The sequence below is a fragment of the Oncorhynchus gorbuscha genome, linkage group LG02, assembly GCF_021184085.1.
Source record: "Oncorhynchus gorbuscha isolate QuinsamMale2020 ecotype Even-year linkage group LG02, OgorEven_v1.0, whole genome shotgun sequence".
In the NCBI taxonomy this organism is placed as follows: Eukaryota; Metazoa; Chordata; class Actinopteri; order Salmoniformes; family Salmonidae; genus Oncorhynchus; species Oncorhynchus gorbuscha.
In genome coordinates, this window is record NC_060174.1 from 89,686,839 (window position 1) to 89,704,233 (window position 17,395).

General features: G+C 42.9%; 1 protein-coding gene across 2 annotated transcripts in view; it reads right to left on the reverse strand.

Annotated features, from left to right (window-relative positions):
• Positions 1–17,296, reverse strand: part of LOC124012533 (RNA-binding protein Nova-1-like) — a 28,202-nt gene extending 10,906 nt beyond the window's left edge. The window contains exons 1-2 of one of the 2 annotated variants that reach the window (XM_046326269.1): positions 16,546–17,296; positions 10,137–10,280 (exon numbers count right to left, since the gene is read on the reverse strand). In XM_046326269.1, the coding sequence (XP_046182225.1) occupies positions 10,137–10,280; positions 16,546–16,702 (301 nt within the window). In that variant the 5' untranslated portion in view covers positions 16,703–17,296. Of the gene's footprint in view, positions 1–10,136; positions 10,281–13,299; positions 13,610–16,545 lie in introns of those variants that run through there. The other variant, XM_046326278.1, reaches the window with a different exon arrangement.
• Positions 17,297–17,395: the final 99 nt, after the last annotated feature.

Here is a 17,395-nt window from a genome sequence, read left to right on the forward strand (position 1 = left end):
GTCACCAATTACCCATTTCTTCTGAAGCTATATAAAATCCAGGGTTCTGTTCAGGAGAGAGATCATTGCTGGAAGGTCATTGCAGAGAGATTGATTGTATATCCTGAGATGATTGCTGAGAGAGGAGGCTGATAGCTGAGGGTTATATAGTGTTGGTTGTTTCTCAGAAAGCGATTGGGTATATACTATGTTAGTTGTTGCTGAGGGAGCTGATTGGTTATGTCTGTTATGTGTTATAGGATGCACTGTTTTGATTGTTGAAATTGTTTGTTATTCTGTTTAATTTGTTCCCATGGGGGAAGTGGAAGGCAGCTAGGGAGTGCTCAGGCAAGAGGCCCGTGGGCATACATATATATACCCGTAGTATATTCACTGTCTAGGCAGGTAAGACCTGGGCGGACCAGCCCCTGTATTTTGGTTAGGGCACCAGGTGATGCTAAATCAGGTAAGTAGTGGGTAGGCAGATAGGAGAAGGGGCTTTAATAATTACTTTGTTTTGGTTCCGTCCAGCCCCTTTTCCCCATATTACCGTGTGAAGGAATAAATTCCTAGTAAATTGTAAATTCTCTGCCTTTTGTCATCCTTACTCGCACCTACAGTCCATACCTCTTTCACTTCACGGAGAGTTGAGTTGTAGCAGGGTGTTGCGTTCCCTCTTCATAGAGGCGTAATATAATGGGGTCTCATCCGGGATTCCATTAAACCCACCGGACCCTTCTGCTCTCTGTGATTGATGATTGAGGTGTGATGGTAGGTTGTGAATTTGGATGACTTGTTTAGTTAGTGTGTTCAGTAGACTGCATTGTACAAGATGGCTGCCTCAGCAAAAAGAAAGTAGACCTTTTCGCTGTAGCTGACCATTATGGCCTCTTCGTCCCTGAGAAAGCCCAAAAGGCTGAGCTTTTGGTGCTAGTCAGGGAGTGATTAGTGAGAAAACAAATTCTCTCATTGAAAGATGATGAGAGGGAGGCTTCAGGAGAGGAGATGGGTAGACCTTCCGATGCCAAGTCGGAGGATAGGGCGGCGGAAGGGCTTGCTCGTACCCCCTTTACATTGCCCCGATTTTACCCTTTATCTTATGCTTCGGGTCGTTCAGACGGGACCGCTAGGCTGAAGGTGAGGCTGGCCCGTTTAGAAATGCAGCAAAAAGATAGAGACAGATGAATTTTGAATTTGAAATTAGGAAAATAGAAGCCGACAAAGGAGGTGAGGATCCGACGGCTGGAGCTAGACGCTGGCTCCAGTGCGACTCCACAAACTGCTTATCATCAAGTCCACTTCGATGCGAGTACAAATATTGCTTTAGTCCCTCCATTTCGAGAGTCGGAAGTTGATTCTTATTTCTCTGCGTTTGAGCGTGTGGCCGCTGCGCTGCATTGGCCACTCGAGGTTTGGCCGCTCCTGTTACAATGTAAATTGTCTGGGAAAGCCCAGGAAGTAGTAGCTGCTCTCTCCCTGGAAGACTGTTTACAATACGATACGGTTAAAACCACCGCGTTGCGGGCTTATGAGTTGGTGCCTGGAGCTTATAGGCAGCGCTTCAGGGACCACAAGAAAACATCTCACCATAAGTTTGTTGAGTTTGCTAGGGATAAAGAGTCTCTGTTTAATCGCTGGTGTTCAGCCAGCAAAGCTAACACCTTTGCTGATATTCAGGAGTTGATGCTGGTGGAGGACTTTAAAAGCAACCTCCCAGATAGAATTGTAGTTGATTTAAATGTATCTTCTGCTTCGGGTCGTTCAAATGTGCGAGTAAGGATGACAAGAGGCAGAGAATTGACCATTTACTAGGAATTTATTCCTTCACACGGTAATATGGGGAAAAGTGGCTGGATGGAACCAAAGCAAAGAAAGTAAATGTCAAAGCCCCCCTCTCCTATCTAACCTGCCTAGCCACTACCTATCTAACCTGCCTAGCCACTACCTATCTAACCTGCCTAGCCACTACCTATCTAACCTGCCTAGCCACTACCTATCTAACCTGCCTAGCCACTACCTATCTAACCTGCCTAGCCACTACCTATCTAACCTGCCTAGCCACTACCTATCTAACCTGCCTAGCCACTACCTATCTAACCTGCCTAGCCACTACCTATCTAACCTGCCTAGCCACTACCTATCTAACCTGCCTAGCCACTACCTATCTAACCTGCCTAGCCACTACCTATCTAACCTGCCTAGCCACTACCTATCTAACCTGCCTAGCCACTACCTATCTAACCTGCCTAGCCACTACCTATCTAACCTGCCTAGCCACTACCTATCTAACCTGCCTAGCCACTACCTATCTAACCTGCCTAGCCACTACCTATCTAACCTGCCTAGCCACTACCTATCTAACCTGCCTAGCCACTACCTATCTAACCTGCCTAGCCACTACCTATCTAACCTGCCTATCCACTACCTATCTAACCTGCCTATCCACTACCTATCTAACCTGCCTAGCCACTACCTATCTAACCTGCCTAGCCACTACCTATCTAACCTGCCTAGCCACTACCTATCTAACCTGCCTAGCCACTACCTATCTAACCTGCCTAGCCACTACCTATCTAACCTGCCTAGCCACTACCTATCTAACTTAGCACCACCTGGTGCGCTAACCAAAATACAAGGGGGTGGTCCACCCAGGTCTAGTGTGCATAGACAGTGAATATACTACGGGTAGCCTAGTGGTTAGAGCGTTGGACTAGTAACCGGAAGGTTGCAAGTTCAAACCCCCGAGCTGACAAGGTACAAATCTGTCGTTCTGCCCCAGGCAGTTAACCCACTGTTCCTAGGCCGTCATTGAAAATAAGAATTTGTTCTTAACTGACTTGCCTAGTTAAATAAAATAAAAATAAATAAATAAATAAAATATGTATGCCCACCGGCCTCTTGCTTAAGCACTCCCTAGGTGCCTTCGCCTTCCCCCCTGGGAACCGAAGGGTCGCTGGTTCGAATCTCTGAGCCGGCAAGGTGGAAAAATCAGCCGTTCTGCCCTTGAGCAAGGCAGTTAATCCCCAACAGCAACTGCTCCCTGGGTGCCGTGGACGTCGATTAAGGCAGCCACCACACCTCTCAGATTCAGAGGGGTTGGGCTAAATGTGGAAGACACATTTGGGTTGAATGCATTCAGTTGTGCAACTGACTAAGTTTTCCCTTATTACGGCATCACAGTCTTGTGGGAACGTAGATGATTGTGCCTTGGGGTCAGTGTCTGCTGTGGTTGTAGCATATCACTTACAAGAGGCTTCCTTGTTCAATTTAACAAACAGGATTTATTGAATGAAACATGTTTTTGCCAAGGATCTATTTGAGAAAAAAGTATTGTTGCAAAGCAACCCCATTTATAACTGAATAGCTACTTATGCAGTGACTATTTGCAGAAAAAAAATAATGCTTGAGTTTTGATAAGCTTCTTTACACAGTGGTGCTAACAGCCAACCTATCCAATAATACCCCCCCCCCCATATAGGAGCTCAAAAACAGAGCAGCTGAATGAGAAGCTCGGGTAACAAACCACTGGGGGGACAAAGGATTCCTCTTAGATGATGTAACTCTCCCAGGGCCCTGAAATTCTGGGCTTGTCCTCGCCCCCCTACCTCCTCCATAGACTCCACACATCTCTCCCTCGTTGAGGCATCTTTCTACACCCCCCTTTGTCGGCCCTACCGGAATTCTGTTGCCATGGTTAAGGAGCTGCGCCGTAGGAACAGGTGATGCAATCGCATGTCCTTTCTACAGCCTGCATCTTCTCTTCCTTTGACTGTTTATCTTTCTCTCTCTTACTCCCCTTGCACTCTTTCGTTCATTCCTTTGCACATTTAAATACATCTATACCCACATTATTCATTCAATCTCACACCACCAGCCTTACAATATTGTGTTATGTCTATCAAAACACAAATACAAATGAATTAATCAAATCGTGAAATGACAGTAATCTGATCAAATCCAACAATCCAATAAGTGAAACATTTCTTCAATGCTAGTGACAACTAAGAGTCATCCAAACTCAGGGGAGTACCCTCCTATAAGGAAGACCTGCTGATTGAGACTGGCCTGTTAATTTTGTGGGTAACACTACTCCACTCAAGCCAGCCAGGGCTTTTGTGTTCCCTTCCTTTTAATGTGATTCCATCTCCCCTTACAGGATTGGGTGATACACATCTGCCCCTAGAAGCACCTGTTGACATTCAGGAAATATCCATCAGGAGTTATCAAAACACACAGCCCACAAAGTCTGGGGACGGTCCAGGATCTCACTCGAACTCAATCCAACTCCGAACCCTGACTGGTCGCCACTGTTCCCATTTTAGAGTCCAGAGCAAAGACATTCAACGTTATTGGCTTTCACTAGTTATGTTATGTAGTATGGACAGAGTATAGTCCGTATGGAGCTATTGTGCGTTTATGTATACCTGTGCCTCAAAGTGCTGTCATGCATTCAAGACTGAGACTGATTAAGAACTACAATTGTTTCTTTCCAGGCAATTTGGGTGGGATTGAGGTTCTCTGTAAGCATGGTTTACTTGACAGCGTTATTAGGAGCAGCTATAATGCAGGTTCCGATGTATGTAATACAAATTTTAATAACAGTGTGTTTAATCTTAGAGGGATTTCTGGCACACAGGGCAGCAGTTCCTGAGGCAAAATTAAGGAGCTTGAATCTGTAGTCCAGTTGCATGAGTCCAAAGCCTTACCCTGCAGATCTTTAACTACAGAGGGCTATAAAGTGGTAACAACCATCTTTATTTCACTCTGAATACTAAAAGGCTGTCTTCAAAGCATTTCAATGAGGTTACTTAATTTTGTAACCTGCTTTTTATTATGGACAAAATGGACTGACTTGGTGTAGTTTTTCAAGGTGAGGTCAGTCTGTTTTTCAGCTAATTGAAAACATCAGCACCATATTCCTATGGTATATTACATCATATCAATTTATCTGTTCATGCAGCACAGTGTGTAACTTTATATGCTAGCTTGGCTGATGGCCAGCTGCACAAAGCAGGGAGTCTGGATTTTTGGTTGTAAGATCTTTGCACCCTTACCAGGGACTCTCAGCGTCCTTTGCAGCTGCTGTGTACAGTATGAGTGAACAGTATGTTGTTTACATATGGGTGAAGGGTAATTTTGTCATGTAAGGTATCAGTAAGGATGTGATCGGATCACAAAAAGGGGTCTGGGGCTATTCTTTACTATGCAAACAAAACTCTGTAGAGACAGCACAATGCCATCTAATCTGGATCAAACTTTTAAGAACAAATGCTATGAGAAAAACCGGCTCGGGAGAGAGGGGAGGAGGAAACTTGGCGTAGTGTGAGAGCATCTTGAGGGGCAGGGTCACTTTCAGTGCGAGCGAGAGATTGTAAAAGGTTATTTCTGGGCCTCCCCTCTTGTCCCCTCCCCTCACACACAATCATGCATCATCCACACCCTTCACTATCTCCAGTCATCTATCTCAGGCCACCACAGCAGGGCCTAGTCGTACAGATCCCATTCCCATCGAGGCCTTCTCCCATTCATGATTTCATGTCTTACACTGGCAGATGGGAGACGGGAGCTGCTGGGATTGTTCTAACCGTGGCTATCACTATTGAGCGGATTGCTAGGGGAAATAGCTCTGTCTGTCTGTCTCCTTGTTGTGCTGTAGGAAGGGCAAGCCAGGGCAGCTGCAGTGTTACAGGTTAAGAGGTGATCTGTGCGTATTGGTATTAACATGACATGTCAGCACAGTCCTCTCATAGCTGAACACAGAATGGAGATTGAAGGGAAACTCATTGCAATGGTATAGCCTACCCTTTTCATTAAAAACACATGTTAGATCAAATATTGTGGCCTAATTTACGATGTGTTTACACTTAGTTCAGTAGGGAATAAATCAAAAGGTAGAACAAAAATGAAGGTTATAGACTTGTGGTAACAAAAAATGTTGTAAAAATTACATTCAATTGATTAGCTTTGTTTGTTGTCTTTTAATTCCTTAGGCAAATAACAGGTGTAAACTTTGTACAGGTGCAAATGCCTCGTATATTGAAGTTTCTGGAAGAAAAATTCTGGCCCATTGTGTGAGATGGTGTAGTAGTTTAATTTACTTTGGGGGGCCCTAGCAGCACCCAATCAAATCAATGCCAGTACCATCTCCCTGAACTCCTCACTCATCGCAATAATGAGGAGGGGGAGGGGCAGAGCAGGTGGTGCCCCAACAACCCATCCACCAGCCAGAGCGAGGAGGAGGATACAAAAGCACAACTGCTTCAATGTGTGTTTTCTAGGTAGACAAAGAAAGTAGTGCTGATACATTATATGCAACAGTAAGCCATAACTAGAGTTCATTTTCAGCGTGTCATGGTTCCCATCGATGAATCCAGTTTTTCAGATATTGCAGAAGTGGGGAGGGCAAGGGACAGGAGATTGTCTAAGAAATGGACACCCAAAAAATGTATTTTTTTGTACTTCTATTCTTTGACAAGGTTCATTCATCTTTGCCAATGTTTAGTCAAGGTGCAGTATATCACACCTTCCGTTTAGCAGAAAATAGGCCATATTTGAGACATATTGCCCTTTTGTTTTCTGCAGGAAGTTTAATCCTTATTTTCTACATGTAGCTCATCTATAATTGGTTGCTTGAGGCAATCACAGAATTGACTAAAAGCCATATATTGTAAAAAGGAACAAAAGCCAGTACATTAATTCCTTTCCATTTATGCATTTGTATGGTACAGAAATGCATTCAGTTTAACAATACCACAGTCCATTGCCTATGTGTTGAAAATAGGCGATCAGTACAAAATAAATAACATCATTTGGTTCAATTAGTTATAACAAAAGAGATCTGGACTTAATCAAAAGTGAGCCGCTGAACACCTGTTATTTTTCAGCAGGTTGAAGCTTCCTTAGCCATGAAGGACAAACGCAGATACTTTTCTGTGGCTCGGGCATTTCTCTTCCGAGGACAAGATGCTTCAGCACCAAGCAGAGAGTGCAGTGACCTCCATCAGTGTGGGGTCATTGGGGAAAACATTAGCATTTTTTCCCATGTTGACATGGTTTTTAACAAGGCCCTATTGGGTGACTAGTGCTTTCAGTGTACCTTACATGTCCTTGACATTAGACAATGTGCTCCCTCCATCTTGGAGTAAAATGGCAGCCAGGCAGCTAAGAGGGAAATTGATTAAATGTGGTCTTTACATTGTAGCAGAATGAAGAATGATAGTACTTCTGGGGAATACAGACTTTACACAGAAATGGGATCAGCTCCCTGCTAAGAGCGCAGCCAAACTGAAAGAGAAATGGCTTGCATCTTTAAACGACACTCCTGTGTCAATAGCAGCTGTATCATCTGCATGGGTCTTTTGTCTGGGCACAAATACTGTGCATTTGGAAGGTTACATCAAACTGGTTTGATTCCCCAGTTCGAATTCAAACTGCAGCATAACCAATGAAAAACAGTCTTCTACTGAACTTGGATTCAGAGAGTGCCATGGGTTTGGTGCTCTTACTTGTGTGTAAGCCTTTTAGGGCTGTCCCCAACAACAACAAAAATTGTGGCTAAACCGAGAGTTGTGTTTCGACCAATATATTGTTCAAAATGTTAAAACATGTATTTTTCCCATATAAAAGACCCTGTGTATTTTAATAAAATAAACTATACGCACTGAGCTTGTCTGATGCTTTAAGCTCACTGTTTGATGAAATAATTTAGACACACTTATGACTCTAAAGGGATCCGACCGCAATTGAATTTATTGCGCTGGGCCAGGTTCAGACAGCGAGTGACTGTGTGACTAGCACCAGTTGTCTCGCTCTCCTCCTGCTGCAGCGACCACCACAGAACATCAACAGTGTGTACAGTGTTGTCTCTCTCTCCTCCCTGCTGCAGCGACCACCACAGAACATCAACAGTGTGTATAGTGTTGTCTCTCTCTGCTCCCTGCTGCAGCGACCACCACAGAACATCAACAGTGTGTATAGTGTTGTCTCTCTCTGCTCCCTGCTGCAGCGACCACCACAGAACATCAACAGTGTGTATAGTGTTGTCTCTCTCTGCTCCCTGCTGCAGCGACCACCACAGAACATCAACAGTGTGTATAGTGTTGTCTCTATCTGCTCCCAGCTGCAGCGACCACCACAGAACATCAACAGTGTGTATAGTGTTGTCTCTCTCTCCTCCCAGCTGCAGCGACCACCACAGAACATCAACCGTGTGTATAGTGTTGTCTCTCTCTGCTCCCAGCTGCAGCGACCACCACAGAACATCAACAGTGTGTATAGTGTTGTCTCTCTCTCCTCCCAGCTGCAGCGACCACCACAGAACATCAACAGTGTGTATAGTGTTGTCTCTCTCTCCTCCCAGCTGCAGCGACCACCACAGAACATCAACAGTGTGTATAGTGTTGTCTCTCTCTCCTCCCAGCTGCAGCGACCACCACAGAACATGAAGTGTTTATCTCGCTGTCCGTGATGCTGAAGCTGCAACATAATTACAGCCATTTCTGACTGAAAAGTTCTGCTACCGAAATCCTTACTTTGTTTAGGAAAAACATTCCCTAATCCCTCAACCCTTGCTCTCTTTACTTGACACATGTATGCATCACATGCACGTGACCAATGGGGCCTGACCTATAGCATATCATAATCACATCAATAAAGATCAAATAAAATTACGTAGCACATGACAGCAAAATGGATGCAGAGGACGTGAAAATGAAACTCAAAACAGAGGAATGTTTTACTGTTTGCTCAGGAAGTTGTGTGGGGGACATTTGACTTAGTTGTGGAAACTACTAGAGATCAAGAAAAATAAGGAAGGTAGGGAGCAAGTTCTGCGTGCATATTATGTGTGCCAAACAGGTGCTGTTATATTACAATATTATTTTTTTCAGACTATTTGGAAAAGTTTAAACAACACTAAATACATTATAAGCTTACCTTTTTTGTAAAGACCTTATTACAGCAAGACTAAAAACAGTCCCATGCATTTGTGAATGCAATTGCCAACGTGGAACGGTTTATTTAAAGTTTAGGCTAATTATTCAATGCTCCCTTTGTTATTTCATTTTAAAACTAAAATGCTTGATTGCATTTCAAATCATGAATGACTCATATGCTGTGTGATGACATGAACTAATTAATGATTGGTTGATACAGTAGCCTATATATATGTGTATAGATGTATGTGTGTACTGGTATATAGTTTATATATATATATATATATATATATATATATATATATATATATGGAAGTTACGGTATTTAGACAGCTAAACAGGATGTGCTCTCAGGCCTACAGCTCCATGGTTGTTATACTAAGCCTACTAATGATAATGACATTACTAATTATTATAATGATGATAACAATTGTAATAATAACAATAAGGAGGGTATAGGAGCGAGAGGCTGTTCTAACAAAAAAATAGTGTAAACCCTTTATTACAGCATAGCAAAGATTAAAAACAGACAAATTTGTGAAATTGCTTTATCCGACATGTTGTGGTTGAATGAGGCTTGTAAGCTCACAGAATCAGTACGCTATTAAACAAACACTCAAATAGGCAACAGAAGCAGAATCTGTCTTATTTCTGTAGAAAAATATGGATGATTTATAGTCAGGCACATTCAACAGTGAGGCTATTGATTATAGACCTAATTAAGATGGGGTTTCCTCTCCTTAATTTTCTTAGACAATTAAGTCAAGGGCTGTTTCCTCATCTCCTGACTCCACTGGTGCTTCCGCCACATTGTTCTCAACACCAATATACTGGATAACTTTGCTATTATGCACATAGCAACATGGTCGAAGAAAAGGTGCCAATTCAACAGCAGACTGATGTTTAAGAACCACAGACCGCAACGCGGGAGAAAGCGCATGTTATACAATTTTAATATTTTTCTTAGTGTTGCACCATTGTTCTTACATAATATAGCCATATACAATTTCAGTAGCATGTCTTACAGTGATGGACTGTTCCATCCCCACAGCCTCCGCAATGGATTAGTCCACTCAGACAGGTGTCTTGTGCACCATGAAAAGAACAAAGATTTGCGACTGACTGTTCGACTTAAGAAATCTCAGTCGACCAAACAATCGGCCAGTCAACTAAATGGGGTCAGCCCCAAAGCCTTTACATTTGGACAAAGTGAGGTCCACTTACCTGGGTAGAAGTCTTTGGATTTGGACAGCTTGATGGTGGCGCCCGTCTCTTTCTGCAGCTGTACGATGGTCTGGCCACCCTTGCCAATTATAGAGCCGGCTGCATAGCTGGGGATCAGCACCTTCAGGAAGTACTCACCCTCCTCTGTAGGGACAGAGACAAACAGACAGGAGGTCAGAGCTAGTAAAGAGGCTCTAGTCTACACACATTATATACACCATACTGAAAGTAACCCATTCACCTCAGCCGATACACGCCTGCAGCACGGAGTAGACTACAATTCACATTCACAATGTATCGCTTCTGGGTTCATTCAATCATTCACAATAGGAACATGTACATGTCAGATGCATACACTTGAATAGGTAGCTAGCCACATATCTTCTTTTCAGACTGGCTTTGGTAGGTAGGAATCTAGAGAGGGTTTTCATTTCGGAGTGTGATTCTTTTGTATCCTCTAGTCTCACATTTCATCAGAGTTTGGTGACACGTTCTGTATTCTGTCCCAGATTTCCTGTTGAGTAAATGCTGACCTCCTTTCCAGTTTGCAGAGGTCTAATTTTAACTGTTTTCAAGGAGTTTTAGTATCCTTTATCAGAATCTTCGGACAAGATATCCAATTTGCGGTCCAATTCAAGCCAAATCCTACATAATGTTATCAATCCAAGAGACAAAGGAGAACATAAAGAACATCAGAATAATGTGAAAATTATAGAATGTAATAACATTACTATGAATTTTACTCACACAGGACTATGTCAAACACTTAGATCATATGCTTGCAGTGCATGAAATCCAACCCAGTGATCCTGAGTAACGAATGTTAGGGATGCAAGCTTAAGGGACTGAAATCCCTCAGAGTTGATCAAACTGGATACTTCCAAGAAGACAAACTCAATATCCTCCCATTTAAAAGTGGGTTCAGTGGCTTACAACACTGTCTTGTGTCAGTCAGAGACTGATATCGTGTCAGCCCAAAGAATTGACCGACCAAACCTTTTGTTCTTCAACCTTTTAATTCAGAATGTTCCCCTCCATAGACGTAATGGCAAATCAAAAAGACTTACTGTAACCATCACTCAGGTGAGCACTAGCAGTGTGTGTCAATCCAAACACATCCAGATTGGGTAGGCTAAATTCAGACAAGAGCAATCAACCTAATGTTGGGATTGGACACAGTGCCAATTACTGTGAATACCAACCCAAAGATGGTGTATAAATGAAGATGTCCCACTCAGGCAGTTTACAATTGAAAAAAATGGTCACAGTACCGGTCTGCTTAAGGGGTAAATCTCCCATAGACACCAATGTGATAGCAGCTGGGTCTGGTCTGTTTTGTTCATTGACTGTAGGTCTATATTAACCAGAATAAATGAGCAACTGGGATGACTCACATCCTCTTCCATCTCTGTACCAACCAACACCTGGTTGTGCTGTTCCAGACATAAGTAATCAACAGGGGAGACCTACATGTGACCTATGTATGAACCTGTATGCACAATAAGTACCCAATATCACCCCTGAAATCAATTAGATATTTGTAGCCTACATCATTCTTCACATATCTGTGCTTGTATGACCCAAAAATGATCTAATGTTTTTTCAGACATCATCTATTATTTTTAACATACGTTTTTCAATGAATGACGTCACTTTGGGACCTCTTCAATGCCTCAACCAGCAACAAGGGTGACGTCACTCTGTCAAGAAGGCACGTTCAAAGAACTGTTCATATATGCATACAGACGTGTTTCCAATACAGACCAGCACAACAATATATTGACGATATCACGACATTGTTGTTAGTTTTAGGGGTGATTTTGGGTGCCAACACCAAGATGCGTGTTTGCCTCTGTCGTCATTGTGTAGCTTCATGCAGGGGGATGGATCTGCAGGCTTGTCCAGCGAAGATGGATGGATAGAGCTCTGCACACATCGATGTCACTGTTCTAAGACTGACCTTCTGTTTGCCTCCAAAATGGGATCATTAGATCCTGATCACAATGAACGTGTCACTGTGACATCTAGGGATTTTACAGTCCCTCTACGTGTCAGCTCTCTACTGATTCTTTTCAAATGCCCCTCGTGTTCCATTTGGGTCTCTCAATACAGTCATGACATGTTGATTTCTCAAATCCAAAGTCAATTAGATTTCATTCTGTTACCTCGGACACACTACTAAAACTACTAGAACCAACATTTACATTCAACATGTCTAGTCCGTCAACACATCTATATTGTAAATCACACTGATTTATGATTTAGCCTTTCTGAGAACATCTGTCATTCCTTTATCAATCAGAGAGAAACCATTATGACGGCATTACACTTTTGACACAAACCATATCATTAGCCAAGGCCCTTTTCTGCTTGGATTTCTGCGTTCTACTCTGCTCATCTTCCCCTTTCAGAGAAACATAATGATAGATGACCTTGATGAAAAAGTAAAGACCATTGCTCAGACATTGACATTGTCTTCATGGAGCTACAGGCTCTTTTCTACTGTCAGTCAGGGGACAAATGTTACTACATCTCTCCACACAGGGCAAACTGAACAATAGGAATGGAACAGTGGAAATGCCCTCTATTAGACCTGTGTTGGCAGGAGTGTACAAGTTCCCGTTTCTATGTGTCTTAAAACCAGGGTGAAACCAGCATGGGAGAGCATACCATTGAGAATCGCTCCATTGCCCTCACAGCAGCGTTTTGTCATTAGTCAATAATTAATTCCATCCTAGTGTCTGAAAAATCACAGTAACAGGTTTCAATGGTGTCATGTGGTAGAGTAAACATGGCAATCTGTTGCTGCAATCCGCCAGGGGAATGGGAGCAGTATGGGGCATGTTGGGGAGCTAACGTTAAGCCAGTCGAGGGTGTTGAGTTCAAACCCATGCATCTAATACTGGGGGGACAGCTTGGAGACAGACAACGAGCCAAACGTGTTTAGTGAAGTCACTCAACGGGGGTGGGCCCCCACCCCCCCACTACCCCTCCAAATACCCACTCTGCATGTCAATGGACCAACCTGCCGCTGACAGGCAGCAAGGACGATGGAACAAAACGGGCAATAATGAGCAGATGAGATTTCAGGTAATCAAATATAAAAGAGTTGAGTGTGATAAATTAATTCAACAAGTCATAACAAAAACAGTTTGGCTCTTACCCATTCTGAGATCTGCTGGTAAAATCCTCTGTCAGATCGCCATCAAATGCCGGGGTACAATCTCTTAAGGGTACCTTAACGTTAGGCTAGTCATAGGTGAAATGGTGGCGTTGAGGAATGCGGCCAGTCAACCTTTTTCACCGAGGTCTAATACATCAGTGGGTTAAAAAAAAGAAGATTTCACCGCAACATCCAAGTCATGCCTGCAGCTGGTCAGAGCTTCAATTGTCTAAGAAAATGCTAATGCAGGCTCTCAGTGTTTTCAGTGAAAGACGCCACGCATTGTTCAAGCCTGCACCGGTTTGAAGGGGGGGGTCTTCCCTGCCGCATCACCCTTTTCACTGCTCTCATCCATATTCATCGAGTGGCCCGTCCGTCTGCAGCAGCGTGGACGACTGACAACTCGTCTGGCCAATGGGCAGCCTCCTCCACCAGCACGTCATGCGCCCACCCCCCAATGCCTGTCCCCCAAAAATTAGATTTTCTCCCCCAGTCCGCCTCTTTTGACGCAGCACTATAAAGCGTAGCGGCCCATTCAATTTCTTTTTCCGTTGAAAATTACAAAAGTGAAACAGGTAGTGGGGTTGGTTTGTGCGTTTCATGGGAGAGAGCGTGGGGTTACCTTGAGTGATGATTGAAAAGGTGTGTGGATGTAGTGAGTGGATGATGGTGGAGGAGGAGAGGAGTGATCTGAGTGTGTGCTCCGTACCACCCCTCTCCAAATCTCTCCCACCCCTCTTCCCTCAGACGGCCATGTTTGAGCGGGAGGGGGGGCTCATCAACCACTGCAAATGGCAGTGCCGCAGAATGGTGTAGGTGGGGGGAGGAGGGTGACGAAGCCAATCACTACGTCTATAAATCGTATAGACTATAGAGAGCAGTATCCTGTGTGGGTGGGGGGGTTGGCTCTGCTCAGTAGTCATTTCCAGGGAACCTCTAGAAATACTAGTACCATTTGTCTTGCCGCTTTGTTCCTTTTCTAGATACATTTCCAATGTCTTTAAATCATAGAGCAAACTGGGGTAATAACTGAGGAAAATAAACATCTTTGCGACCGTCTTCCAGTAAATTATACCAATAAACCATTAATTGTGTCACCAGGACTCACTGGTGTGGCTACATAAGCATTGTCTCTCTGTAGGCTCCCCCATCTCTCCCTCTGCCACCTGGCAAATTCATAGTCCGCTCACGTCACATTGCTCTGCAAGGGCACCTGTGTCCTCCCCCCCCCCAAGAACCCAGCTCACATTCCTCTGCCAACCTTTCCATTAGCAACATTACCATATCATACCTAATCCAGGACATGGGTAATTACAGGCTAAATTAGCATGAGCAATGAATGAAAAATGTTAGTTTTGAGGAGAGGGGTGTTGATGATTTTTTTTAAGGAAAAAGAAATAGGCTACCTCCTCCTCCTCCTCGAGTTGGGCAGTAATTCTCCAGCAATCCTAAATGCACAATAAGCACACAGCAGTGAAACCTCCAGCAGCTTACTCCTTTTTTATGGTAACTGGCAGTCATGTTAATGATCAACAGGAATGATGTGATACATATCAGACACAATGTGTAATGTAATGACCAAGATGGCTGAGAATCATCAAGAAAAAAAACCTATTACGTATATGTATCATCATTTATCTATTAAATAGCCTCAATGACATGAAATCTGATGATAATACAATTATAATACAACCAAGATCACATCAACCTTAAAACTCGATATACATTCTGACTGTTCTATGGATAATGGAAAAATGCAATGTGGACATTTTGTGTTTGAAATTATTGCAGTGAAGAAAATCACAGATCGTCTAATTATCTCGTGGAGGAAAATATATTTTATCAATTCTAATTCAACTTAATCCCTCAAATACATTTTATTTTTACAGATTGACATTATTTGTTGTTAGATATTACATTCTTGGTGCCTTACACGGTAACATCCAAAGATAGACACAGCCAATTGGTAGGCTACACCACCTGGTAAAAAGTAAATAGCCTATTCTCTGCAGACATACTGTACTATTACCATATTATACCAACTAATGGAATAAGTGGTCCCTGTGTGCTGGTCTAGAATAACCCTTTCTATGGGCTACCTCATACATTTATTATTAAAAAATTGGTGGTGGGGGGGGGGGGGGGGGGACTTGCCTAAACAAGGAGTAATGCTTTTGCCATCACCAACAGCACCATCCTCAATGATATTACTGAAATGTCACTAGCGTTTTAGAGAGTCATATTGCAAACGTGTGAGCAACACATTGCAGGTTATCTATTTCGGGTTTGCTATTTGTTTTACCCCTGAACAAAGTTTCAAATTAATGCTTTAAATGCTGTATCAACATGCTGCAATCACATAATTTTGTGATTTCACAAGAAAACACAAAAGTGCGTTTGAATTGTTGTCAATCAGTTCTGTTTGTTTTTCCATCCTCTATGTGGTTGTCTACCAGTTTACGACTACGTAGGTAACCTATTTTAGCGTGTAGCCGATAAGTGAATTACATTGGGTGCTCTGGGGTGTAAAGATTTCATTGTGTGCTATGGAGTGGTTGGTAAATTGTGTTAGTTTTATTGAGACTATTTCTGCAGAAGCAAACCGTGGCTTTCTAAGTAAATGGCTATGACAGGTACATAATGTATTAGAAGTTGTTGTTCTCTGATAGTCAATTGGTGACAGTTTTAAATTATGGATGTTCACAGATCACATTTCTAAAGAAAAACATTTCAATGATTTTCCTTAGTGGTATTTTCTGAAGTGAACTATCAGTGACCATCTCATTTACTATGTTTCTGAGGTCCCATGAGTCTGCAACATAAATGTTCCACTCATCTGATTGACATACTAGAAAATAGTTGCCATAGATAAGTTCTCTGTCAAATGTAATGGGCTGATGACATGTTACATTTACTGAGGGCCTTAGAAACTGCTGATCTATGGCAACTATTTTCTACTATGTCAATCAGATGTCATACCATGTATTTATAGGATCCCAATGTTTGCGACTGGTAGCCTAGCGGTTAAGAGCGCTGGGCCAATAACTGAAATGTCGCTGGTTCAAATCCCCAAGCCAACTAGGTGAAAAATATGTCGATGTGCCCTTGAGCAAGGCACTTAACCCTAATTGATCTTGCACGTTACTTTGGATAAGAGCGTCTGTGATCAAGCAGTAACTAAAACATTAGTTACTGCTTGATCACGCGGAATACAATGTAGCCTCCGGTGGGTGTGCAATGTCTTACCTCCCGTGTTTGTGCGCTTGGTACAACAGTCCTCCTCCGTCGGAGTTAGTGGTCGTTTACGAGAGTCGGGGGGATCTGACTCCATGTAGGACTGTTGATTGTGATGAAGAGGATTCAAGAATATCCCGTTTTGTTCAACTGCTCCACCGGCCATCATTTTCCGACCAGTTTGTATAGGCCTATTTGCGTTATTCCACAACGCCCTCACCACATTACATGTATGCGAGTTCTCACAAAATGATCCAAGTTTTTCCTTCTAGACTTAAAATGTCTCCGATTTCCTCTTTGAGAACACCAAAATGACAGGCAACACAGCGCATTCGGTCCTGCTTGTTCTTCTCGACTCTGCTTGCAGTTGGCTGATAGAGCGTCACAGAAAGCTAAATATAAAAATCCATTGAGTGAAATACATTCATTAGCCTGTCACTTCATAAGCTTTGTGTTCAGTAGTGGTGTTCTCTTGCCTGTGATTCATACGCAGTAGTCCACCAAGGTGCATTAAAATAATGCCGTAAGTCAGTAGTGACACTGATGAACTAACCTATCAAAAAGATAAACATTTTAAAGATTTGCGAATAATAGCCCGGGAAAAATATATATATATATATTTAAGTCATCTTCACGCCATCTTCTGGGATAAACATGTACAGTAAAGTCCATGGCAGTTCAGCTGTTGTTATTGTCTTTGAAGTACATGAGGGAAATATTCTTTGAAAGCTGTGAAGTAGACCACACTGCCGCTGACCGGTGAGAGATGAAGCAAACGAGACACCAGGTCATCTTCTTCGACCGAAAGGTTGTCACAAGAACAAGCTGACGTCACGTGGTTCAGCATCCACTTTTTTAGTCC